The following is a 26,167-nucleotide window of genomic DNA, read 5'->3' on the forward strand; positions in this document are numbered from 1 at the left end:
TGGGGTAACCTGAACCAGGGATGTGCTGGGTCCCGCACCAACAGACACGATATAGCCGCGGATTTCGCGCCGCCGGTCCCCGCGAAGCCCCGTCTCCCGCCGCGCCGCCGCACGCATGCGCTCGCTTTTCCGAAGATCCCACTTCCCAGAAACTTGTCCCGCGCGCCACGCCGTCCGTCTCCAGGGCAACCCGGCTCCTCCTAGCAACCGCGCAGCCCTGCTATGGCGGCTGCGGGTCCCAGCGTCTTCCTGCTCATGGTCAACGGGCAGGTGGAGAGCGCCCAGGTGAGCGGCCGTGGACCCCGCGGGGCCGCACCCGTCCCCCCAGGGCCGAGCCTCGCCGGAGGGAGCCAGCGTGTAAGAGGCTTGGTGCGAGGTCGCGCGAACCCTCCGCCCCATGTGCGGTGTGGAAACAGGCCTGGGGGGTTGAGCGAGGCCGAGGCCACAGTCGGCCGAGCCCGCGTGGAGTCACGGGCAGGGGCCTCCACCCCACGCGACCCGCGCGGGTCCGTGCGCAGCGAGGCCCCGCGCCCTCGACTCTCAGGCCCTCAGGCGCGGGTTGGAAGGGAGGTGATCTGCTTGATCTGATGCAGCGATGGTGGCGGCTGCCCCGGTCGGGGGGGGGGGGGGGGGGGGCGGTGTCTGTTGGACGGAAGGGGACGCTACCCTCCAGTCCCCAGCACGTCCTACGAACCGTTTGTTATTTCTGTGTATAAGACATAGTATATGCCAGCCTCCATGCCCAGCCCCGCTCAGTCAATCCTCACAACAACCTGTGAAGTAGGTATTACTGGCACCCTCATTTTACAGATGGGAAAACTTGCCCAAAAGCAGTGGCAGAACTGGAATTTGAAACCTGGTCTGATGTCAGAGCTTTGCTGGACTTGCCCTTCCAGGCTGTTTTAAAAATATTATGAGTATATTGTGAGGACTAACTGAGATGGTTTAGGTAAAGCTCTGCTGGGGCCTCTTAGTGGGCATCTCCCGCCTTCCTGTTTCATCAGGGACGCTGCCCCAGTCTCCCACTCTGTCCACCTCCCCCTTGACCCAGTGCCCAAGACCCGCTTCCCCTCTTCTGCTGTGTCCCATCAGGGGCCTCAGCTGGGCTGGGTCACATGTGTCTGTGCTCTCAGCAGCCCCCTCATCCCCACTTTTCCTCCCCCTCTGCTCGGGGCCCCTCCTCTAGCAGGCCAAGCATATGTTGCTCTGTGTGTCCTAACAGCACCCTGCCTTCTCAGACCTTTCACTTCAGCACCATTTCCTTAGAGCTGCTCCTGTGCCTGCCCCTGTGCCAGGTGCTGGGGACACAGAAAGCTCACACACCTGTCCCTTGTTCACAGTCTAATGGGGTTGAGAGAAATAAACAGTCAGTGCTGTGATGGAGGGAAGCACCAGGGGCTGCAGGAGCTAGGAAGTGGCCCCCCAGGACGGCCCGGAAGTTAGGGCAGGCTCCCTGAAGGATCAGTTTTGAAGGGTGACCAGGAAAACTCCAGGTGAAGGAATGGGAAGGGTATGTCATACAGAAGGCAGAGCCTGAGCAAAGGCCCAGGGGCGGTAGCGGCCCCAGACCCTCCGCTGAACGCCACGTCCACACCCCCTGCTGTCTCTTGGCCCCCGCCCGCCCTCACCAGGTGCCTCACGTTCGGAGTTACTGGTGGCCGCCCCTGCCTGGCCAGCAGTCGGTCTCAGCGTGAGTCCCTGTGAGCAGAAGCCGTGTATGCTTATCTCCACAGTTTCCTGAGTATGACGATCTCTACTGCAAGTACTGTTTCGTGTATGGCCAGGACTGGGCCCCCACGGCGGTAAGCTGGGCCCTTTGGCCTCCCAGACTCACGGCCTTCGTGACCGGGGGGGGGGTCTCTGAAGGCTCCATCACACCCGTTACCCTCCCAGTTCAGAACCAGTTGAGAGGTGGACGCTGAGTTCAGGGGGGACCCGCACGCGAGTCTGCTCCTGGTGAAGCCGGGGCAGAGAACGCAGCGCCGCGGTGCTCCCTGACCCACCCCCGAGGCCGTGCTCGCTCGCGCGCCCTGTCCTGGGAGCTGGCGCGTGGCAGCAAGTAGGGATGTTTGGGCAGCGCGGTGGGCAGGTCCTTTCACTGCACTGCCGGTCTCCTCAGCCTGTGGGGAGACTCTGGAACCCTCCTTCCAAGAGTCCCCGAGGAATGGTCTGTCTCCACCAGGAGGGGGACGATGGTGCCTCTTCAGCCCGCACCACGTTACTGCCTGCGCGGCACTGGGGCGACCCTCACAGCCGCTCGGAGCCTGGTCCCTCCCCTGTGCAGCTGAGACCACAGCGCTTATCCTCCAGGCGCCCGCTAGGCGATAGGTGCCGAGTCTCTTGGTGATGGGGACGCAGTGGTGAACAGAGCCAGGGAAGCCCCGGTCTTGCTGGGTGCACGTCTTGAGGGGGAGACAGACACGGGGCAGTAAACACTCCAGGCTGTTGGCTGGTGACACGCTGGGGGAAAGCAGAGGCAAGAAAGGGAGGGATGAGAGGCCAGAAAGTCCTCATGGAGACGGTAGCCGAGCACAGAGCTGAAGGAGGCGAGGGGACAAGCCGCGTGGAAGGCTGTGGAAAGAACTAGGCAGGCAGAAGGTGCGGAGTGTGCAAAGGCCCTGAGGCGTGTTTGACCCGGGAGGTGGGGGGCCAGTGAAATGGGGACAGAGAAGGGACCACATCACAGCCAGCCGAGCCACTGGTGACTTGACAGAAACACTTTGGTAGAGTGGGGGCCAGAGGTCAGATTGGGGTGGGTTCAGGGATGCAAAGTGAGAAGGAATTGGAGCTGGTGAGTGTCGACATGTCTTTTAAGAAGCTTGGCTGGGAACAAAGGGGTGGGGGGCGTAGGGCCAAGGGACGTTGCTTTGTAACCAAGAAAGTGACACGCACACACGTGCCGATGGTGACAGGGGAGAGGGCGACACCGTCCCCTCAGTGAGGCTGAGGCGCAGGTGGAGCTCGGGCACCGGGGGAGGGCTGGGGCCTCGAGGTTCCAGGCCCTCATGGATGAAAACCCTCAAACACCTGGGAGCCCCTCCATTACGTCTCAGGTCCCTTCGTTTGGCAGAAGGTGGTGAAGGAAACAGCTCTCCCAGCTGCTGCCCAGGGAGGGGAGGGGCGTGGAACTGGGACATTGGCCGTCACTGTCGTCCTCGCAGGGGCTGGAGGAGGGCATCTCACAGATCACATCCAAGAGCCAGGATGCGCGGCGCGCGCTGGTGTGGAACTTCCCCATCGACGTCACCTTTAAGAGCACCAACCCCTACGGCTGTGAGTCCACGGGCCTCGTCCTGCCCCCGTGTCCACACATGGACCTTCCCTGCCCATCCCCTGGGCCCTCGACCAGCCTTGTCACGTGCTCTCAGCCACCTGGCCATTTCCCCCTGCTCCCCGCCCCCTTCCTGCTCATCTGTGTGCACTTGACCTTCCTGAGGTTCTGACAGAGCCGGTGAGGCCCGGCCTGAAACCTTGGGTGGCGCCTGCCTGCAAAGGGCAGAGCCTGGCTCAGCAGTCTGGCCAGGAGGCCTGCCCTGACAGCTCTCCCCTGTCCGTCACAGCTGTGCTTCTGCAGACCCGAGCGCCCTGCTCCTCCTGCAAGTCCCTGCCCTTCTCTCTGCCCGGGGCCCTGGCCCTCATCCTACCTCTGACCTTCCCAAAGCCCTCCTCACCTGCAGTGTCTGCAGTGTTTGCTTTCTACCTTACCTGGCAGTTACCAGTCACTCTCACTTAATAAGCGCCAACTGTGTGCAAAGCCTGGGGTTCGCTCCACAGGGGCCATGAATACTCTCCCTATGTGGGCTTGGCCAGGCTTTGTAACCCTATCTGGTAGGTAGATTCTTCTCCACGTCTAGGAAACTGAGACTCAAAAAGTGACATCATTTGCCTTCAGCTTTACCTTGAGTAGCTGAGCATGGATTTGATTTCAGGTCCATCTGATTTCACGGTCCAGGCCTTATGCTGCGTGTGGCGGGGGCTCAGGCTTACCGGGCACAGAGGGTCTGGAGCAGAGACTGCCTGGCTGTCCTCCTGGGCGGGGACTGCCATCCTGTTGTCATCATCCATGAGAAACTTCCACAGGCTTCCTGGAACAGGGCACTAGATAAAGGACCAATCTCCTCCTGCTGACGACGGCTAGGAAAGGTGAATAAAATATTAAAAAGCAAAACCAGAAAACAGACTACCTGAAGGCATCAGACAGCTAGCAAAGTCGTGGCGCTTTAGGAGGCCAAGACCCAGGAAAAAAGCAGAGCTCCAGAGACGCCCCCAGCCACAGCTCCCCTGGGAGTATCTGCTGATTCCAGCAGAGGTGATCGAGATGCTGACCGAGACTTTTGTCGGCCGCTCTGGGCTGGGGACCCAGGAGCCAGGAAGATCCTGCCACCTCAGAGCTCTGAGAGAACAGCCCGCCCTGGCCTGCGGCCCGGGTGCCCTCATCCCCGCCCTGGACGTGGTGCCAAACATCCACAGACTGCGCCTCACAGGACCCCAGAAGGGTGATCTGTCGTGGGCAAGGAGGGCTTAATCCAGAAATAAGAAGTTCGTGCAACATCTAAAGTCAACCGGTGAGACTCACTACGTTAAAGAGCAAGTCGCCATCACCCCCAGCGATGGAGAAGACGTGATAAAATTCAACACGCGTCCATGACAGACCTGTAGCCAGCCAGGAGTAGAGGGAAGCTTCCTTAATCTGATAAAGGCTATCCACAAAACTCAGAGCAGACGTCACTTATCTTAGTGAGATGTTGAAAGATCTCTCTGTCAGATCAGGATGCTTGTCATGACCACCAACATTGTACAATTCAAAGGTATAAGAATTAGAATCATGTCACCTGTCATTATTCACAGGTGACATGATTATGTAGCATTTCCAAAATAACCTACAGTAAATTATTAATAAGGGGGCATGACTGCCAAATATAAGATCAGTATACAAAAATCAGTTGCGGGCTTCCCTGGTGGCGCAGTGGTTAAGAATCCGCCTGCCAACGCGGGGGACACAGGTTCAATCCCCGGTCCGAGAAGATCCCACATGCCGTGAAGCAGCTAAGCCCATGCACCACTACTACTGAGCATGCGCTCTAGAGCCGGCGAGCCACAACGACTGAGCCCACGTGCTGCAACTACTGAAGCCCGCACGCCTAGAGCCCGTGCTCCGCAACAAGAGAAGCCCGCATGCAACAACGAAGACCCAACGCAGCCAAAAATAAATAAGTAAATAAATTTATTTAAAAAATCAGTTGCTTTCTGTATAAAAATAGAATGTGTTTTCTATTCTTTATAAAAAGTAGAAATTGATATTTTAAAAATAAATTCTTTCCAGTAATATCAAACATAACCTGTTCTACCAGCTATCAAGCTGTGATTCTAAAGCACAATCACGAGAGTAGTTTTGGCACCAGGACAGACAGATCTGTAGGGAGCCCAGGGCAGAACTGAACATGTGCAGCTGATTCATGACAAAGGGGCAGAGCAGGAGGGGAAGGGGGTCTTGAGAAGTGGTCCTGGGGCAGCTGGATACAAGCAGGAAGAAAAGTGCAGCCTGATCCCTGCTTTGTATCAGGCACACAAAGTCCATCCCAGATGGATACACGCACGGAAACGTGAAGAGCACGATGAGACGGCTTAAGGAGGATTCCACGCAGGCGGGAACCGTGGCACCAGAATGAGGACTCCTCACAGGAGCAGATCTGCGCGTTCCACTGTTAAACTTAGGGCTTCTGGTGACCCAAAGACATCATTACGGGTGAAAAGAGACCATCCAGTTGTAAACTGGGCAAGAGGCTCGAGCAAGGCACCGCCCGAAAGAGGACGTCCAAGTGACCAAGAAACAGGACGAGGTCTCAACTTCATTTTAGGAAGAACAGTTACAATTAGGAAAATGCAAATTAAAGCCAAAGCGAGCGGCCATGATTCAGGACCAGAACAGCCCAGTTAGGAAGCTTGAGGACGCCAAGCTCTGGTGCGGTGCCCCCAGGGAAGCAGCTCGAGTGAATGCGCGGCCTGGGCAGACATGGGTGCGCGTGTGACGAGAGGTCGCGCTGTCCCAAGAAGGAGACACAGCCCGGGCGTCCGTGGCCGCCAGACAGGACCGAGTGCTCCTGCCCTGGAGACGTGACTCCGTTTGCACGCGTCTCATAAACACTGAATCCAAGAAGCTGGATGCGGGAATCTACCTACCACACGATTCCACTCATACAAGTTCGTAACATGGGCAGAACCAAAGGACCACGTGTGGGATGCGTTCTTGGGCGGTGAAACCTTACGGAAGAGGAGTGATGACCTTTGAGGCGGTGACGGGGAGGGAACAGACGTCCCCCAGCACCGGGGAGCACTTCCTCTGCGTCAGGCCCGAGCCCGGGCGTCTGGAGGACGAGGAAACAGGCTGTCCGGTGGCCGCGGGTCCAAGCTGGGCAGGCCGGCCGGCTCTGGGCCCCCCCACCTCCCGAGGATGTACCCCAATGGAGCTGCCAACAGGGAGCAGTGGGAACTGGCAGTGCTCGAGAGGAAGGGGGTGCGGGGCCTCCCTGAGCCACACGCAGACACCCCCGGGTCCCTGTGCACTCCCTGGGCCTGTCCAGTGGCAGCACCGGGGCAGCAGGGGGCCCAGCCAGCAGGCTCTGCTCTCCCACCTCCCTGCAGGCCCACACCTGGGGGCTCCCGGGCCCGCCGCCCTGCTCTCCACCCTGCACCTCCCCTGGGCTTGCCCGCAGGCTGACCCCTGCCTTGTCGTTCGCAAGGGCCGCAGATCGTGCTTAGCGTGTATGGGCCGGACATGTTCGGGAACGACGTGGTCCGAGGCTACGGGGCGGTGCACGTGCCCTTCTCACCCGGACGGTAGGTCCTCCTTCCGACCTGGTCCCTCGCCGGGCCACGCGAGGCTCACCCCGGGGCATGCTTCACCTTGAGGCGGGGAGTGCGAGGGTCCCTGGCGTGGGGGCGTGGCCCACACCTGGGAGGGGGTGTCCTGGGGCATCGAGAGGGGCGGGTCCAGCCAGAGTTCCGGGGCAGCTGGGGTCGGAGTTCAGACACTCATTCCCTCGCTGCTGGCCTGAGGACACACGTGTCAGACACGTGTGACCACGGGACCTGCCCTCGGCAGGCCCCCCCGAGTAGTGGGCACAGATGGAGAGACGCAGCGCTCTCTTGTCAAGCATGGTGACAGGGTACAGGCACCGTGTTCCAGGCGCGGGGTGGGTGGCCAGGGTCAGCCGACCCTAAGGGGTGAGGACGCCATCAGAGCAGGTGGAGGGAGGAGGCCCAGCAGGCGAACCTGAGGGGTGTTGAGATGGGAAGTGCAGGGTGCGAGGGGAAGGGGGACGGGGGACGGGTGACCACAGCCGGGTGCGGTCCAGGGGACTGTCGGGGTTCCTGGAGGATGGCAGCGCGCTGGGATATTTGGAGAAGGACAAGGGCCCTGTGAGGGGCACAGTTGAGCCAGGGTTGGTTTGTAGCCCTCAGCATCCTCCTGACCCTTCAAAAGAAACAAGGCTCTCAGAGGACGCAGCCCTGGGGCGGGGCTCTGGCTCCGACTTGGCCACCCCTCGCTGGAGGCTCAGAAGGCTCCGCCACTTTTCCGTGGCTCAGCACAGCTGTCTGTGAAAACGTTTGTTTCAGGCACAAAAAGACCATCCCCATGTTTGTCCCAGAATCTGTGTCTAAACTGCAGAAGTTTACCAGGTGAGTCTCCTGCACACCCATCCCCCCAGCCACTCCTGGCCTCAGCCGTCGGGTGGAGGGCTGTCACGTCCCCCGCTGCCATGTCGTGCTGGATGGCTTCACACAAGGGCCCTCTGCCAGGAGGTGACAGCTGAGCAGGGACTAGAGCAGAGGGCGGGGCCGGCAGGGCTCGGGGCGCAGGGAGCAGCTCGGGCTCGAGGAGGTAGTGACCTTGGTGGGGCAGCCGGTGGGGCCCGCACACGGGCCTGCAGGGAGACCAAGCCCGAGGCGTCTGGCCCCTTCCCTCATCCGAGTAGGAGCTGGAGGGCTGGCTGGGCCTGGCTGGCCGACTCGGGTTGGGTCAGCTCAGCTCCGCGGTGGTGGGCCAGGCCCAGGGGAACGTGTAGCACCGCCTGGGCCCCCCGGCCGGCACCCTGCTCGGGGGAGGACGCTTCCTGGGCTCTGAGGCGCCTGCTGCCCTTGGGAGCCCTCCAGAAGCCACCGTGATGGGAAGGGCCAGCGTCGGCTGGAGGTGACACCACCACCCCGGTGTCCACACTGCTCCACGCCCCACAGCTCCGAGGGAGGGCTGCGGGCCCCCGTGTGGGGTCTCCCTGGGGAGGGGGGGGTCCTTGCTGGGAAAGCCCTCACCGCTGGCCGGGCGGCAGCAAGGGGTCGTCTCCCGCCCTTCGGAGGGGCTCTTGCCTGGGCTGGGCCGTGTGTGCTTGGGTTACGGAAATGGGGGAAGGCAGCTGGATGGACAGTCGTCCCAGATGAGGGGTCCGTGTTCCAGCAGCCCCTTCTCTCGTCCCCTCTGCTGGGCCTCCGCCTCCGGCGTCCTTCCTCGGCCTGCTGGCTGCCTGCTTCCCTGCGGCCACTTCCTGTGGCCGCCGCAGCCAGTTACCACGGACTTGGTGGCTTAAAACCACAGAAATTAACTTTCTCACAGTGGGACCTAGTCTCTGGGGCCATCACGCAGATCCTCCAATCTGCTCTTCACACGGCAGAAAGGGTTCCCTGAGACACCGCTGCACGAGCTACTCAGGCACATCTCCGCCTCAAGGTGCCCGCAGGGCCCCTGCAGCAGCGTCCAGGCTGGCGGGGCCCTTGGGGGCTGCTTCCCCGGGCTGGTCCTCAGCGCAGCCTGGGGGCAGGTGCCGCGTAGCCCTGCTCCTCCGATGGGGAAACCGAGGTGCAGGGAGGGGGCGAGGCTCCCCTCCATGACCCCCTGTGCCCCCCCTGCCCCCTCCCTGCTCCCCTCCCGCCCCCTGCCCTCCCCACCCCCCTGTGCCCTCTCCCGCCCCCCTCCCTGCCCCCCCCCAGCCCCTTGCTGGCTCACTGCATGTCCGCGGCCTGCTCTGAGGTGCGGAGAACCTTCTGCCTGGGTGGGAGGCTCAGATGTCAAGAGGCTAATGCGTTACAGCTGGAGCCCCATGGGGTAGGGGACCATTATCACGTCCCCATTAAGGTGAGAAGACTGGTGCTCAGAAATGGAAGTGACATCCTGGGTCCTGCTCTCTTCAGAGGACAGTGGAGAGCCCAGATCTGGCTCCTCTGCCCACCCCAGGGCTGGTTGTTGGGCTCTGGGTTGGGGCCCTCCTTCCCCAGGAGGATGGGGAATCACACTGTCCCAGGTCCCCGCCTTCCCCACCTCGGCTGCTGTCACCTTTCTGGGATTTCTGTCTGGGTTCAGGCTGTCTCCTGTCTTCCCAGCTGGTTCATGGGACGGCGGCCCGAGTACACAGACCCCAAGGTGGTGGCTCAAGGGGAAGGCCGGGAAGGTAAAACTTGACCCCCCATCCCCCGGGCAGGTGGGACCAGGTGGGCCCCCCGCAGTCAGATGGCTGGATGCCAGGGACCCGCCAGCACACAGATGCGGGGGCAGAGCCCAGCCCGGAGGGGTTGCCACGTCCGTCCATCCCCCGTCTCCACCGCAGCCCCTTCTCCCGGTGAGGGGCGTGGGCCCAGCTAACGCTGCCCTTCTGTCCTCAGTGACCCGCGTCCGCTCCCAGGGCTTCGTCACTCTCCTCTTCAACGTGGTGACCAAGGACATGAGGAAGCTGGGCTATGACACCGGGCCTCCGGACACACAGGGGGTCTCAGGGCCCAGCACACCCCAGGGCCTCTCCCGGTGAAGGCATCGGCCCCCTGGGACGGCCCAGCGACCCACCTGCCTGACGTGCGTCGGGGGTGGCCGGTGTTTGTGTAATAAAGTGTTACCTTTTCACAGAGCCCAGGCTGGGGCAGCTCCTCTCCCCGCAGCAACTGCCCTGGGAGCAGGGCCCCGGGGCTGGCGCGGGCCTTGGGGGGCACAGCCCGGGGTGGAAGCTGCACCAGGACGGAAGCCAGCAGCCGAGCCTGGGCTCAGCCTGATCCCGGGCCCACGGCTGGGCGGCCCCCACACTTCGACACGCTCGTCCCTAAAACCAGCGTGTTGTCCACCAGACAGGCGAGCCGGGCAGCACCTCCCTTGGATGGAGAGGCCCGTGGCAGCCCAGAGGACGGGCTGCAAGCTTCCCCAAGGTGGGCAGCGCCACGGCGGGGGAGACCCGCCTGCCCTCGGCCCCCCAGGGCCACCTGACCCCCCACGGGCCGCTTCCGGGGAGCCCTGTGGCCAGAACACCGGGCTTGCTCAGGGTTCTCCCCTCAGCAGGATTTGAGGGGAGCCCCGCAGTCTGAAGAGCCCACCTTAGCCACCACCCACTGCCCGGCTGTCACGGGGACCTGCCTTTGTCCCAGTTCCCCCATAAACTCAGGGCCCCCAGCTCACTGCGCGCTCTGGAACCGTCCGCCAATCCCCAGCATCCTGACCCTCTTTACGTGGAACCTTCCCTCCCCGCTCTGGCCCCGCTGCTCCGCAGAAGCATCTCCTGCGTCCCCGTCCCAGCTCCCTCGACGCCCCAGCCGTCAGACCACACCGCGTCCACCACAGACTCCACCACCCGTCTGCTCGTCCAGTGGCCCCGGCACGTCACCAACCACACGGACAGCCCTTCCCGAGACGTGGCCTCTTCCTCAGCCCCCTCCCTCTCCCTTGTAATGATCTTGGCCTGTGCCCCCGGCAGCCCCCAGCCCCCTCCTTCCCCTAAGCTCAGGCTCACACAGGCACCGAGACCGGGTCGGTGGCCTTGTGAACCGCAGGCCAAGCTGGACTCCAGGCAGGAACCAGCTCCCAAGCGCGCCTCTCCCGATGCGTCCAGATTGATAAGGGTGGGGGCGGGGGAAGGACACAGCCAGAAACCGCGTCGTGATACAAATGATAAATTATATTTATACAGTAAATAAGTATCAACAGTCAACACAAGTTCCAAACCGGCCACCCGCCCCTGGGACTGAGAAAACGGCTGGGCAACACCCCTACCACGGTGCCCGGCAGGAGGGAGCTTGATGGCATGTGTCCCACACGCGTGGCAGCACCAGTGGCTTCATGATCAGTGCAACGGGCAACACGGACGAGGCGCCTGGGGGTGGGCCTGAGCCGGGAGCTGGGCGGGAGTCTGCCTGGGCCTGGGTGGGCCACTGGCTGTGACATCGGGGCCTTAAAGTCCCATCGGGAAGGGCCCCTCACTCTCACGAGGAATCATGACCCCAGTAGCGTGGTCCTGTGCCCCGTGAGGGGGTCGGCCCCTACCTCCCGGGGGAGCACCTTGCCCCGAGCCCCGCCCTGCCCCACCCTCCCCCAGGCTGCTGGGAGAGGCCGGAAGGGCCTTCGTGGATGACTCTGGAGCCCATGGTCCAGCCCCAGGTCTCGGGCTGGGCAGGAGCTCTGGGCCGGGGGTAGCCCCAGGGAGGAGCACGGGTGAGCTCTTCTACATGGCAACAGGAGTGGCCTGAGCAGGCAGTTCTGAGTCAGCCTCCCGTGCCCAGCGCCAAGGGTCAGAGCTCCTGGAACCAGAGAGGGGGGAGGGGCCCCATCCCCCCAGGAGAGACCCTCAGCTGTCAGCTGCCCTTGGTGCTAGAGGTGAGACGTCCGCCACGTAGAGTGAGACTGAGGTGCCCGCCAGGCCGGCTGACCAAACAGACAGGACTCGGGGGGAAATGGCCCTGCTCTGGGGAGAAGCAAGTCTCTTCTGGTCTTTCATTTGTGACTTACCTAATACTTTTTTATAGTGGTGGGCGGGGTGAGGAAAGCAGGGGAGAGGGAGGTAAGATTAGTGCACGTTCGCTAACAATCTCTTCTGGGTGAGAATGATTTTTCTTCCTCTGCCAAGTAAGAGATGATTACTTCTACGTTGCAACGGGTGTCTGGAGGGCGGGTGCGTAGGTCGGGGCCAGCCCTGGGCCCTCCCCCTGTCAGCCTGGGCTGCCCCCGACATGCCGCCCCCGCCGCTGTCCCCACCTCTACCCTGAGTGTGGAGTAAGATAGAGGGGGTCACAGACACAGGGTTCCAGAAGCCTCTCCTTCCCACGTTCCCACTGTAAACGAAGTCTTAACTGCATGCCTTCAGTCACAGAAAGGAGTTAGCTGATAAAACCTGGTGAGTCACATTCATATGTTAGATTTTTTTTGTCTTTAACTTTCTTCACGTTGCTTCATCAGTAAGAAAAATAGCCTCTCTCTTAGGATCTAGCCAAAAAGGCTGAAAGTCAACGGTTTGGTAATCCACCAGGAAAAGGAGTTAAAGGGAAAGGCAACCGGAGGCTACGATTTTGTTACTGTTGTAGTTTTCTTTTCCTTTTAAATAAACATCTTTTATGCATAATCAAATTCCCATATGTTTTCCTATAAAGAATTTGCTTTAGTTTTTCCATAAGGCATTTTTTGTCTCTTCCTATTTAAACTTTCTTACAGAGTTAAAACCATAAATAAGAGGATTTACACCACTAACGTGACGCGGCCAACATCTTAATCCAGCCAGACCTGGCAAATTCTATCAAAACTAGACAGTTAAATAAGAACGACGTTATAAAAATATTAGCCAAAAAAGACTATTCGATAATTCTGCAAACAAATATGAAACTGTACTAAACAAAATCTGTGCAAACGTGTACAAGCATGGAGCACGTGGCAGGGTTACGCTCAGGTTAGTTTAAAGCTTGCTCTAGTGGGTTTAAGTCAAGAGTTGTTCCACGGTGGCGCCATTTACTTTGAACTCACACACGAGTCAAAGAAGAGTAAAATACGCACAACCGCGTCCCCCAAAGGTCAGTGTCTGAGGGAGCCCGCACTCCACCCCGTCCACGCCCGGGGGGGCGCCAGGGCTGAGGGTGGGGGCCGGGTCCTGGGCAGGGGGGCTCCCAGAAGCCCGGGGCTGAGGCTGGGCCAGCACCGAGCACTGCCGCCTCCTCACCCAAGGCCCCCGAGGGCTGGCGGATCTCCACGGGGGCCGGGCCTGCGGCCAGGCTTGGTCAGGGGTCCTCCCGCCCGACACAGGCTCGGGGACCCACGTGCCGCGTGATGACGCCTCAATAAGCCCGCCACCTCTCGACCCTCAGGCTGAGGGCCAGGGCCGCAAAGACACCCTCTGCACACCCACCCCACTCTCAGACCCCATTCCACAGGCGAGAGCCCCTGCCTGGCGTCCTCGGCACGGATGCTCTGCGGCGGGTCCCGGGGGGGGGGGACACTAGAGGAGGAACGGGTTGGTTGTGCCGGTGGCCTGAGCTGCTGACGGGGGGACGCCCAGGCTGCCCACCATGTTCACCGCAGCGGGGCCCAGCGGTGGCAGGGAGGAGCCGCCAGCCCCCAGGGCTGGGTGGGAGGCTGCGGACGTCACGGAGGCCACAGCCACGGGCTCCACAGCCGGGCCGGGCCCGAAGGACGTGCTGCTCCCCAGCACCGGGCTCCCCCGCAGCTGGTTCAGCGTCAGCGGCTGCGGCTGGTTCACCTGGAAGGGGTTGACCGGGGCTGAGGCCGCGGCGGCACCTGGAGAGAGAGCGGGCAGGGCGGCCACGGTCAGAGCTGCAGCGTGCCTGGGCCTGGACGACCCCGGCACAGCGCCCACCGGGGCAGCCCGCCCGCCCCTCTGGGCCTGGTGTTGGGACTGGGAGACTCAGGCCGTGAGGAGCCCAGCGAGGGGTCAGGCTCGCGGGGCCCAGCTCCTCCTCCGGGCTGGCACCCCGGGCGCCCTCCCTCGTTCTCTCAGCCAGCCAGCCAGCCAGCCTAGCTCTGCGACCAGAGGGAGAGGGGAGAGGAGAGAGGTGCGGGGAGAGAGGGGAGCCACGGGGGAGGCGGGAAGCGCAGGGCGGCCTGCACCTGGGGACCCTGGCATAATAAAGGCTCTGAGAAGTCCTGCAGTCTATAAGCAGATGCAGCTCTGTCCTGCCCAGTGTTTCCCGAATTCCTCTCATACCAGAAACCCTTCCCCGCATCCAGCAGAAACATCTACTGATACCCTGGCCAAAAACCACGGGCGCTGCTGGCACTGAGTCTCCAACTCGGCCCAGCCCCTGCTCACAAAGGCTGCCAGGAAGGCAACCCCAGGTCACCAGAGGAGATGCCGCCTGCTCTTCATGAGGGCACCCCAACGCTCTTGCATCAGTCGCTCCTCGGAGCCCTGGGAAGAGGGCTGTGCAGATCAGATCACCCGGGCTAGAGATGAGCAGACTAGACTACAGAGTAGGACCAGAAAGGGGCAGAGCCAGGAGGATGGCCCTGGAGGGCCAGGGGGCTGCCAGAGCCTCCTGCATCTTGGCCGTAGCTCCAGGCCGTGACCGGCCCCCCACAGCCTGGCAGTGGAGCTCCTGCAGGGGCCCTCGAGGCAGACCCCTGGCTGTCGGCCAGCTCTGCCCTGGAGCCACCCCCGCTGGTGGCAACCACGTTCCCTACCCACCTCAGGAGCGCACGGCCGGGCAGGACCCAGGCATCACACACACACCGCTTCTGCCAGAGCGTCCCCGACCTCAGCCTGCCAAGTCCTCAGGTCTGAGGACAAACACCTTGAAGGTGACCTGTTCCTGCCCTTGGGGAGCCCAAGGCCTTTCTGGGAAAACTCTGGGGAAGGGCGGGAGCTTCCTCAAGGAAGAGGGTTGCCCGGACTGAGAAGCGAAGGGGGGATCCGAATCCCCAGCCCCGGAGAAGAGGAGGGAGATGTCCCGGCAGAGGGAACAGGACGTGTAGCAGGGGGCAGAGAGCAGCCCACGCAGCTGAGGGGCTGAGCGCACAGGGGGCTGGCGTGGGCGGGAGGCAGAGAGCAGCCCACGCAGCTGAGGGGCTGAGCAGACAGGGGCCTGGCGTGGGCGGGGGGCAGAGAGCGGCCCACGCAGCTGAGGGGCTGAGCAGACAGGGGCCTGGCGTGGGCGGGGGCACGGGACACGGAGGCCCTGGCCACTCACTCGAGGGCTGGGGCTTGTCCTGCAGCCCACGTGGAGCTCCTGAGGGTGGAGAGCCCACCGGCAGGGAGGACGGGCTTGGGGGCAAGGGTGAGTTCCAGCCCCAGATAAGGCAGAATCCAGCAGCAGGGGCGAAGTGAGGGCTCTTGGGGTCCCTGGAGCATGGCCCAGCAGAGAGCCCAATTACCCTCAACCCGAAAACGGGGCTGCTGGGCAGCAAACCCAGGCTCCTCTCCTCAGCCCCAGCACTATGCGCCCCCAGCTGACCTAAAACTGGCGCTCGCTAAAGGGTCTCCCTGGCTGGGGCACCAAGTCAGGGGCAGCTTCTGCTCAGCCGTCTCAACTGAGGACAGAGAGGCGCGAGGGCTGGTCCAGGACGCCCGGCGCTACGCTACTGCTCAGCCGGGGCCAGCACGCCCCTGAGCCTGGTCCCCGCCTGTGGTCCCCGAGGGAAGAGTCCCCCGCAGAGGTGGAGGGGAGGTCAGCGCCCACAGGCCTGCCCCAGAGCCGCTCCCAGGAAGGGCAGACGGCCAGAGGAAGGCCGGGAAGCAAGCATACCTGGGGCCAGGAAGGGGTTGAGGGACTGCGCCGGCGGGGCTGGCCTGGCCACCAGCGAGTCCAGGTTCACCAAGGCTGCGTTGGGGCCCAGGAAGGACTCGGGGGTTTTCCGGGTGCCGCTGGGCTTGCTTGAGGCCACGGTCGCGGGCTGGGACTCAAAGGGGTCGGGGCTGGTAGTTCCACTGTTCTGGGCCGGCGGAGACGCCGCCTTGGCTGCAAGACAAGGACACACACGGGCTGGTGAGCCTGGAGGGCTCATCCAACCCCGAAGCGTCCACAGCAAACCCCGATGTCCCCGGACGCCGACTCGCTGGGGATGCGTGCGGCTGCCTAAGGAATGGGGCGTTCGCTGCAGTGCTATTTCCAACAGCCCCAACCTGGAGCCACGGTCAGCCACAGGGCAGGGCAAGTACAACCTGACCTGAGTCCAGGGACGGAAGGCGCGATGAGGAAGGAGCAGGGACAGAACAGTGCAGCACAATCTCCACAAATATTAAGATGGCATTTTGGGTTGGTGGCCACACATGAGTAGTTCACATTTTTTTAAATGTTTTCATTTTCTAAATTTTCTACAGTGAACATGAATTGCTTGACGGTAAGAAGAAAGCAAATGACTTTTAAAAATTCAGCCAACAGAGGGTGTGCTGAGGCAGGCCGGCAGGAACGTGGCTGCTCTGCTCGGCTGCTCTGCTCTGTGAGATGGTGATGGGGACACGGGTCCCGAAGAACCATTGATTCTGCACTCAGCAGCCCCACGTCCAGGAACCCAGACTCAGGAGATAATGCAAAGTGTGAGCAGGAGGTTAAGCACAGAGATGTTCACTACAGCATTATTTACTTCAGCACAACTTGAAATCAACTTAAAATGCCCTCCCCAAAATTAACGATTAAATATTGGGTTGGCCAAAAAGTTCGGGTTTTTCCGTAGTATCTTACGGAACCCAGTAACTTGTCGCTGAGCCCTACGAAGAGATACTACAAAGCTCTTTCTAGAGAATTCGTAATGTTGAAAGAAAACGTTCTCAATCCGCTTTTCCATAAAAGTGGTGGGAAAAAAAAAAAAGTGGTGGGGGCAGGATTCGACTCCCTCCATCCGTAAGAGCTCAGAAAAAGTGCTGGGAGGGAGCACAGTGGCCACGTGTAGATGGAAGAATTACACATGATTCTCATTGTCTTCCATAAACTTTCCCACACTTTCTACAATGGGAACACCTCCAGAATTGGGGTAAATACTTCACAGGCCCAGGGAAGGGTGCTTAGGCTTCTCCCTGAGGGGTGGGGAGCGAGCAAGGACAGTTAGGTTGTACTTTGGCCTGTGGAAGAGACACACGGAATCTTGTTGCTTTTTTAATGCGGCAAAAGAAACCCGGGGAAGCAGCAGCTCTAAGTTGCTTCTGGGCCCCTGGAGCTGAGAGGGCCCGGGGGCGGGGTCGGTGCGGTGAGGGGTGCCAGGCTGCTCCTACCTTAGGCCAGCCCAGCCCTGCCTGCTGGGGGAGGCAGGGGAGGGGCAGTGGGAAACGGGAAGCGGGGAAGCCAGGAGAGGTGAGAGAAAGGAGAAAAGTTGCTCGGTGCAGCTGGGAGGGGTGGCCCTGAGGAAGGCAGGCGCCACCTGGCTCTGTCCCCAGCCCCACAGGGCTGTGTGAAGAGGGCATCCAGCCCCCTCCCTCTGCCCCTCGGGGCCCAGTCTCTCTCCCCGCTCCGACCCTGACCCCTCCCAGCCCAGGGGCGCTCGGGGAGGAGCAGGGTCTTCTGCAGAGCGCGCATGTGCATGCATGCGTGCGTGCACGTGTGTGCGTCACAGATGCCTGCCCACACAGAGAGCCGGGTGGTCTGGAAAAGGGGGCGCCTTTGGGGAGCTGGGAAGAGGAAGGCTGGTGGAGACGGCAGGGCTGCGCTGGGCCAGCCGGGGAGCCAGGGCAGTGGGCTTCCGCCAGCGGCCACAGGGCCCAGGGCGCGAGGCCGAGGAACAGAGGTGGCTGGAGGAGAGGAGAGGGTGACAGAAAGCTCAAGGGCATTCCTGCCGCCGCTGCCCCGTGAATGTGAATCCCTGAGTCAGACCCCCGGCTCCCAGGTCAGACACGTGCACACGCGTGGAGTCGCCAGGTTCCTGACTGTGATGCCTGCAGCAACGGGGCTGGTCAGGGGCACAGGACGGCACAGAAACCACCACCACCACCGCCGTTACGTACCTGCTTTTTTTGAAGTTCGGAGGTTGTCAAATTCAGAAAAGTCATCTTTAATTGTACCATTCAAATTACTGAAGAGATCAAAAGCCCCTGGGGAGAGAGCGGCAGTGGCTGTGCGGTGTCTCCACTTCTCTGCCATGTGCTTCCCCATCGTGGGGGACCAGAGGTAGGCCGGCGTCTGTAGCCCTCACGGGGGAGAACCCGGAGAGTCGGGGGGCAGCGGGGGTGTGGGGTCCCTGGGTGGGCAAGGTGGGCACCGGGAGGGGCCTCCCCACGCAGAGCAGGGCTCTTGGCTGCCCCCGCCCCACCTCCCCCTCCCCAAACTGAAGCCGAGGGGCCAGGGGGCGGGGGGCTCACCAGAGGGGGACGCGGGCTTGGCGGCTGACGCTGCAGCCCAGGGGTCAGCGGCTTTCCCGGCACTGGGGGCTGGCTGCTGCGGGGCGGCCCAGGGGTCGGAGCCCTTGGGGACGGAGCGTGCGCCGGCTCCGGTGGGCACCCCCCATGGGTCGACGGAGGTGGCTGGCTTGGCACCTGTGGGAAGGCGGGGTTGGTTCAGAGATGCTCCCAGAAAGGGCTGGGCAGCTGGGGTGAGAGGGAGAGGACCTGGGGCCACAGGAGCACCCTGGGGGGAGCGCCCGGGGAAGGGAGCACGGAGCCCCCGCGGCCTCCGCCACAGCAGAGCTTGCCCGGCAGCGTCCTCCCTGCCTGCACGCAGCAGACACACGGTGCGGCACGGAGAGGCATCAAACAAACAGCTGTGCGCTAACACATCCACTCCCTGAAGGATGGGACAGACTCCAACGCCCGGGCCTGTGCAGGGTGGGGAGTGGGTCGTGCATGCACGCGTGCATCCGTCCACCTGCACAGAGCACCCACGCACCTGCTCTCCCCGCGGAGCATCTCAGACGACCACTGCGTGGCCCCCGCGCCCCGCCCCAGTCGTCCACACCTCCCTCCACGAGCTCCGGTTTCGCCACGGAGGGGACCGAGGGGGCGAGCGGTGCCGGGCCCCTGAGCCGTGTGCTACCAGACACACCGTCGGGGTGCTCTCGGAGGCGGCTGTGTTCACGCAGAGGTTTATCCGGGAGACTGAGCTGCGTTGGTGTGCAGCTGAGACGTGTTGTTTACTGCTGTCTAATACTTCATCCTGTGACAGAAGGCATGGCTGGTGTAGCTGTCGCTGTGCTGCACACGCGGCCCTTCACCACAGACACGGGCATCAGCTCGCTCCTTCCCAGGCCCCTCACGCCTCCTCTCCCACCAGGGGCCTGGTCCCGTCTCTACCCGCCTCCCTTGGGTTTTTTGTTTTCATTGATTTGACGGGTTCCTTCCACGTCTGGGTGCTGATTCTCTTCCTTGAGTTCCAAACACCTTCTCCTAACTTGTGGCCTTTCCCTTCACTCTCCTCATGGAATCTTTTGATGAACAGAGAAGTTCTCACTTGGATGGAGTAGAACGCAGCAGGATTTTCCTCTAATTTGTGCTTTTCGGGACACGCAGGAACTCCACCTCCACACGCCCTCGCACATGGACTGGATCATACTTTTTACTTTATCCTTTATTTCCATGAGGGATTTATACAACTTTAGAGACTGGCATATTTTTAAAACTTCATTTTCTAGTTACTTATTACTATGCAGAGAAACAATTTAATTCGTATACTAATTTTTGTATTCAGCAACCTTGCTAAACTCTTAATTCTAATCATTGAAATACATCCTATTCTTTTTTTCTTCTTTAAATCTTTATTGGATGTTAAAGCAGCAATGCATAATTGCTTTACGTTGTTGTGTTAGTTGCATCCTATTTATTCTTTCAGTAATTCTAATAACTCTTAATTCCAATCACCTCGTTTGCAGAAACTCTTTGGGAGTCTATGTACACGGTCACATCCCTTGAAAGCGATGACAGCTTAGTTCTTCCAAGTCCCTCATTTTCCCGCCTCGCTCTGTTGGCCAGGACCACCCGCCCCAACGCAGAGCAGGGGAACGGACTGTGTCCACGTTTTGCTCTTAAACGTATACCGTTAAACGGCACCATTCACCATAATAGGCGTTTTTCCTTTCAGAAGCTCTTTATCAGGTTACGGAGGTTCCCTCTTATTCCAAGTTTGCTAAGACTTCTGCGATAAAGAGCTGGTGAATTTTGTCAGCCTGTTTCTGCCTCTAATAGGATGATCACGTGATTTTTCTCTTTGGGCCTGTTCATATGGTACATTAATACATTTCCTAGTGATTCGCTCCTTGCAAACAATGTTCTTCACGATGTACTGTATCATTTGTATATTCTTCTCGTTCCGGTTTTACAGTTGCTTCTTTGCTTAGGGCTTTTGCACCTGTATTCCTAAGTGGGCCTGGCCTGACCTGTGTGCTCTCACACTGTGCATCTTCTGTCTGGTTTTGGTGTTAAGGTTATGCTAACCCATAAAATGAGTAGGAATCCTCGCTTTTCCCAGCCCCTGAAGGAGTTGGTATCAAGTGGAGTTGTTTCTTTCTTGTTTTTAGTATTTATTTATTTATTTTGGCTGCGCCGGGTCTTAGTTACGGCACGTGGGATCTTCATTGCGGCACGCCGGATCTTTTAGTTGCGGCACGAGGGATCTAGTTCCCTGACCAGGGATCAAAGCCGGGCCCCCTGCATTGGAGTCTTAACCGCTTGGACCACCTGGGAAGTCCCTGGAGTTGTTTCTTGAATGGCTTGAGAACTCCCAGCAAAGCCCTCTGGGTGATTTAGGGAACGAGAGGGAGGTGAGTGACTTACTCGGTTCCTTTAACGATTATAGGACTTTCCCTATTTACAGGTGTCCTACTGTTCCTCCGCCAGCTTTGCCAAGTCTTCTTTTTTAATTTACCCATTTTGTCTAAGTCCTCAGGTCTGTCAGCACAGAGTTGATCAAACACCTCTTACTCTGTGTGGAATCTCGGCAGGACCTGCACCTACACTGTTTGGCCTTTCCTCTTTACTTTTCAGAACTACTCTTGCCAGAGATTTCTCTATTTTACTACTCTTTCCAATGACCAACTTCTGGGTTTCTGGATATTATTCTGTCTGTGTTCTAACTTGTTAGCTTCTGTTCTCCTCACTGTTTCGTTCCTTCCACTTGGGCGTGACACCATCCAAGCCTCAACACCTCATCAATCTTGTGCCTTTCTTCTGGACTAATGCAAACACTAAAAGCTCTAAATTTTCCTCTTACTATCACTTCCATTGTCCTATGTATTCTGATATGAAAATATTTACGTTATTATTTGGTTCTAAATATTTCTGCCACTATAATTTCTCATTTGACTCGAGAATGTAGAAGTGCTTTTAAAATGTCAGGCGTATGGAGTCTTCTACTTGTCTTTTTGCTACCGACTTTACACTTGAGTGCACTGTGGTCAGAAGGTGCGTTCTATGTGATCCACTTTTTGCTACCGACTTTACACTTGAGTGCACTGTGGTCAGCAGGTGCGTTCTATGTGATCCACTTTTCTGACGTGGCAGAGGCTTTTTGCCTAGCACGCAGCTGATGCTTTGCATCTCGCGTGTGACTGGAAAGAACGCGTGCTCTCCAGTTCTGAGACGACACCGTCACAGGCTTATGAATCACGCTGCTCCGACTTCCTCATATTCTTATTTAAACATCTTCTCCTGCTTAGTTCTGTATTCCTGATAGTCTCCATTCCTTCCCGAGATCTGAGCTTCCGTCTGGTTGTCTTCCATGTCAGCTGGAACAACTCCCCTTGGCAGTTTTTGTGGGGCTGGAAATGGTACCCTTCCACCCTCATTCCTGAAGGATACCTTTACCGGACGCAGGATTCTGGTGGGTGAGGTTTTCGGTGGTTTCTCTATGTCACCGTTGCTCTCAGGAGAAGGATGTTCTCCCGGTGGGCCCTGAGGACGTTCTCGTCACTGCTGGGACTCGGCCGCCGGCCTGACGGCCGTTCTTCTCTGCTCCCGGGGGGTCATCTCTGATGTCCTCTCCCTTTGCTGTCCTCCAGTCTCCTGACTGCACGTCTGGGTGTGGGTTTCTCTGACTACCCTGTGTAGGGCTCACTAGGCTCCCCAGCTCTGAGAGGAAGCCCCTCGCCACAATTCTTGAAAGCCCTCCGTCGCTATCTTTTCAAACATTACTTTCCTGGAGCTCCAAAAAGCCACGTCCCCATTCTGCCTGCACGCGCCCCCAACTCCTCCGGAGCACTCTCCAGAAAGCTCCGTGGCTACTCGTTTACCAGGAGTCTCCCTGGACAGTGAGCTCCTGGGGGCACCAGGCGGGGTGAAAAGACCGGCACTGCTCCCTGACGCCCGTGGACTCAGTGCCCGGGGCCCGTCCCCAGGCAGGGCATTGCACGGGGCCCGGCCGTGAAAGGGGCTCCTTGGCTTTGAAGAAGACGCACCGCCGCCGGCCGGCCTCCCCCAGGCTTGCCACGGCGACCAGGACGGACGAGCCAGGGCAGCCTCACGCCTGTCACCCACTGGCGGCCGGCCAGCTCTGGTGTGGACTTGGGGCTTCTCCAGCCGCTGCCCCCAAGCCCACAACCCTCCTGAGGCTTCCAGAAGCTCCTCCGACCTTTCACTCCCGTCCGCCCAGTGTCTCACGCAGAACAACCTCCCCTGGGATGGACCCCACTCTCCCGGGCCCACTTCAGCCAGCGGGATACCTGGTCCCAGCTGGAGTCACACAGCCGGGGTGCGCCCTCGCTCTGCCCCCAACACAGCACCTCGGGGGCCTTGGTTTCCTGTCTCAACTGGAGGAAGCTGCCAGGGTGGAAACTGCATCAGGGAGGGAGCTGGACTGCAGGTTAGAAGAGCTGGGACGTGTCTTCAGAGCTGCCGAGACGCAACGGAGAGGACGCAGGACGGGGAGGTCGCAGAGGACCCGGACCTGGTGCCAGGCTGCTTCTGGCTCCCGTGGGGCCTCGACCTCCCCCGCTCAGCAGCACCCGCGAGAACCGCGGGCTCACAGTTCACGTCCCAGCGCGTCTGTGCCCAAGGACCCGGACTGGGAGCCCTGCACTCCTCCCCTGAGCCTGACCGCTGGGCAGACGCGCCCCCATCGGGAGACAACCCCTGGTCACCTTCCAGCACCCACCTCCTCTTTTCTGGAGGGATCCCCTGATCTTCCTCGGGAGAACTGTCCCCTCACCACTCCCTAGTCCCGGTCTGAGCGGGCGGACCCTGCGCTGCAACAGGGGAGGGTCTTCACCAGCCCACCCCCAGTCCCAGCTCCCCACTCCTGCACCCCAGAGAGGTCCATGAGGTCCAGGGAGATCCTCTCCATCCCCGGGCTGTGAGCGCCCAGAGCCGTCACCCAGGCCTTGAGCTTCTGAGGCCAAAGGGAGAGGGGAGGGGCCCAGTGGGTGGGGGCAGAGCAGGGGGCCTGGGTCTTGGTGACACCGGCTCAGCCACTGGGTCGAGCTGGCCTGAGGGCAGAGCTACCCATCCCCACTGGGTACAACATGGCGTCCTGCCCATCAGACGGCCTCCCCGGCCCGCTTGGCGGCACGGTCCCCACCCTGCAGCCCCCTCACGGGCACCTGCTCACGGGGGCCGAGCTCACGCCGCTCTCCCGGGCCTCAGAGAGGACCTGACACACCAAGGTGCTGGCAACTGGTGGGGCCTGAGGGACCCACAGAGTCTCAGGGCTCCACCATGGGCACCGTCGACGCTGGAGAGCACTTCTGGAAGGTGCCGGGTAAATGTCTGACTCGGGTGTAGACACACAGCTAGAGCTGCCCCGACTCTGCACAGCCCACGCAGAGAGTCCGCAAACGCCTCTGATTCAGAGGGATTCACTCACCACGCAGCTCAGGGGGCACCAGGCCAGCGGTTCTCAGCTGTGGCCCTTGGGAATCCCCTGGGGGTGTGAGTAGAATACTGACCCCCACACACACAGATGCCAAGGAGGGCCTGGGCATGTGCATTTTTAGAGGCTCCCCGAGCAGCTAGGATGGGCAGCTGGTGCGGGAGAACCACCCAGCTCCTGGGCCGCTCGGATCGCAGGCTGGATGGACAGACGGACGTCTGGTGGGGCCGGACCCTGCCATAGACAGGCGGCCCTCAGCACCACCTCGCTCCTCTGAGCATCGTTTGGCCCTCACGGCCCAGGCCCAGGCCCTGCCCTGCAAGAGGAACACGGCCCCGGCGACTGTACCTAGCATGCGGGTCACGGGCAGCTGGCGACCACGGGGAAGGAGGGGTCCTGAGGACAGGGTGACCCTGTCTCCCCGAGCAGGACACCCAAGCCATGTTTTCAAGCACAGCCAGGCGCCCACTAGCCAAACAGCAGGGCACAGCATCACGTGAGGAGCCGGCATGTAAGGGGGGGCCAGGCTGCCCTGCCAGGCAGAGGCCGTCTTGGAACTCCTTGGCCTCCCACCGCCCCGGGCCTCGGGCACTGCCCTCTTGACCGCACGTGGGACACGATGGACCCCGCTGTGCTCCGCCCACCACAGCCCCGGCAGGGCCACACACCCGACAAATGGGCGCTTGTTGAGTGACTGAGAGGAGGGGAGGCTAGGACCGAGGGCCCATTCACAGGGAGCGTGCCCGGCTCCCCCTGAGCCCCACGACGAGCCTCATGGGACAGGGAAGCAGTCACATGGCGGGTCATGGAGTGAGCGGGGGCGGGGGCTGAGCCGGCCAAGGCTGTCGGAATCACAGGCCTGAGCCCTGCTGTCCCAGGCGGCTGCTTTGTGTCTGCCAGGTGCAGGAAGTGCCCTGCTGACCTGGCAGGCGCCGCTCTCCCTCCTCCCGGCCCCCAGCATTTCCTCCCGGGGCCCCTTGGCACAAGCTGGTAAAGGCAGGGCTCGCTACCGAGGGCGGCTTTCACAACAGCGCTTCTTTCATCCAGAGGGCGCATCCCACAGTGCTGGGGAAGAGACTCTGATCTTTCTAGCTGTTTCGGGGTGGTGGGGTGTTCCCCAAACACACACTGGCAGATTCTACCACAGACTAAGCAGTAAGCCCGACACTGTGTCTCGCTCCAGAGCGGCGTCTCAGAAGAAGGAAGCAAGTTCACGGTCACCACGGTCCAGTGAGCTTGGGAGCGGGGCTGAGGCCGCGTCCTGCAGCGCTGCTGAGGGCAGAGCGCTAGCACTGCCCACGGGAGCCGACGTCTAGAGCTTCGACTGATGCCTGGAAAGGCTCCCTGTGTACGGAAGAAAATGTCTACACGTACCCACGATGTGACCCCAACCACGTGAAAACACACAGGCCCAGGGGACACAGGAAGCAGGCAAGCTAACATTTTAACACCGGTTCTCGCTCCCTGTTGCAGTCTGAGGGGACCTTTCCCGGACATGAGCAACCACAGAAGGCCTTAGCGGCAGTCCAGGATGGCGCGATGACTCCAGGACTGGGGGCCATGAGCACTGAGCCTGCGCCTCGCTTGCTGTGTGACCTCAGAGGAATGAACAGCCTCTCTGGGCTTTGATGCTCTGTTTTCCCCAAGTCACTGGTAAAAATGCCAAGTGCATCAGAACCGAGGAGACGGCCCTGGGTTGGGCAAGTAGCACAAGACGGCAAAGTGGCAGTCCATGAACCAACCACACATGGCCACTGCAGGTGCATTTTGATTAGCTCCAACCATGTTCTTAATTTTTAAAATTCATTGTCAACATTTAAAAATTTGATTTCACAATCTCGGGTTTCAACCTTCTCTTACTGCTCAATGGTTATACAAAATGTGGTATGTCTATAAAATGGAATATTATTCAGCCATTAAAAAGGAATGAAGGAGGGATGTGTGCTATCATGTGGGCGAACTCTGAAAACATGCTAATTGGGAGTCACAAGGGCCATGTGTTGTGTGATCCCATGACAGACGAAACACGTGGACAGGCAACTCCAGAGACAGGAAGCAGACTGGTGGTGCGGGAGGGGCAACAGGGAGTGACTGCCTAATGGGAAGGGGTTTCCTTCTGGGGCAATGGAAAATCCTGGGATCAGTACTGATAACCGCACGCTATCATGAAGGGCTAGGAACCACTGAACTGTCTACTTGAAAATGGGTAAGATGGTGAATTTTATGTCGTGTAAGTTTTATCTTGATTAAAAAAAATTTAGAAGAGCAGAACCACGTGGGCAGGATTCCCATGTGATGTTCAGCTGCCTCTGGGCACCAGCTGCCTCTCCCCGGCTGCCGGCTTCCGCTGCCTGCAGGTGTGAGAACCCCAACCACTGGAGGTGGTCCTGCCCCACCCGCAGGAGACCCCCCCAGCTCCCCACGAGGGTCAGGTGCCTGGTCAGTCAGGACACCCAGCTCCAGAGCCCAGCCCTGTCCACCAGCCAATGGGAGGGCTGGGCAAACTAGCTGGCTGAAAAAATATGTATTCCCTCTCTCCTGACCAGGTGATACTTACCCCCTGGTAAATAAGTCAAACAGTTAAACAAAAAAAAAGGTAGAGAGGGAAAAGTCTGTCTCTCTCCCACCACTGCGACCCCCAAACCCCTCCCAAAAGCAGCCACTGACTGGACTCAGCGCTCCTCAAGCCCGCTGGCTTCACCAG

The 26,167-nt window shown here is 60.2% G+C and overlaps 2 protein-coding genes across 23 annotated transcripts in view; one reads left to right on the forward strand and one right to left on the reverse strand.

The window, feature by feature from the left end:
- Window positions 1–84: 84 nt before the first annotated feature.
- Window positions 85–9,890, forward strand: B9D1 (B9 domain containing 1). Of its 13 annotated transcripts, XM_027131193.1 has the most exons (8): window positions 175–285; window positions 811–924; window positions 1,734–1,802; window positions 3,162–3,273; window positions 6,741–6,837; window positions 7,455–7,680; window positions 9,373–9,440; window positions 9,652–9,890. In XM_027131193.1, exons 2-8 carry the CDS (start codon window positions 914–916, stop codon window positions 9,792–9,794), a joined length of 726 nt encoding a protein of 241 aa, XP_026986994.1. In that variant the 5' UTR covers window positions 175–285; window positions 811–913; the 3' UTR covers window positions 9,795–9,890. The 13 variants fall into 13 exon arrangements, 11 of the variants coding, with proteins under 11 accessions (XP_026986991.1, XP_026986995.1, XP_026986992.1 ...); XM_027131190.1 differs by lacking the exon at window positions 811–924 and having other exon boundaries at window positions 85–285; XM_027131194.1 differs by lacking the exon at window positions 811–924 and having other exon boundaries at window positions 85–285; window positions 6,749–6,837; window positions 7,618–7,680.
- A 1,014-nt stretch (window positions 9,891–10,904) lies between these two features.
- The window catches only part of EPN2 (epsin 2), a 68,754-nt gene continuing 53,491 nt past the window's right edge, over window positions 10,905–26,167 (reverse strand). For 6 of the 10 annotated variants that reach the window (XM_027131185.1, XM_027131184.1, XM_027131183.1 and 3 more), the window contains 4 exons: window positions 18,033–18,206; window positions 17,679–17,765; window positions 15,490–15,702; window positions 10,905–13,525 (listed from right to left, as the gene is read on the reverse strand). In XM_027131185.1, coding sequence (XP_026986986.1) covers window positions 13,227–13,525; window positions 15,490–15,702; window positions 17,679–17,765; window positions 18,033–18,206 — 773 coding nt within the window. In that variant the 3' untranslated portion in view covers window positions 10,905–13,226. The remainder of the gene's footprint in view (window positions 13,526–15,489; window positions 15,703–17,678; window positions 17,766–18,032; window positions 18,207–26,167) is intronic. The other 4 variants (XM_027131186.1, XM_027131187.1, XM_027131188.1 and 1 more) reach the window with 4 other exon arrangements.

The sequence above is a fragment of the Aethalodelphis obliquidens genome, unplaced genomic scaffold (genome assembly GCF_003676395.1).
Source record: "Aethalodelphis obliquidens isolate GAN/ISIS:26980383/991018 unplaced genomic scaffold, ASM367639v1 scaffold38, whole genome shotgun sequence".
NCBI classification, from domain to species: Eukaryota; Metazoa; Chordata; class Mammalia; order Artiodactyla; family Delphinidae; genus Aethalodelphis; species Aethalodelphis obliquidens.

Excerpts from the sequence above, each read along its gene's own strand:
- B9D1 (XM_027131190.1), top strand. The coding sequence starts at position 116 with ATGCGCTCGCTTTTCCGAAGATCCCACTTCCCAGAAACTTGTCCCGCG. Across the intron at positions 286-1,733 it reads GGCAGGTGGAGAGCGCCCAG|TTTCCTGAGTATGACGATCT; the intron begins GTGAGCGGCCGT and ends TTATCTCCACAG. Across the intron at positions 3,274-6,740 it reads GAGCACCAACCCCTACGGCT|GGCCGCAGATCGTGCTTAGC; the intron begins GTGAGTCCACGG and ends GTCGTTCGCAAG.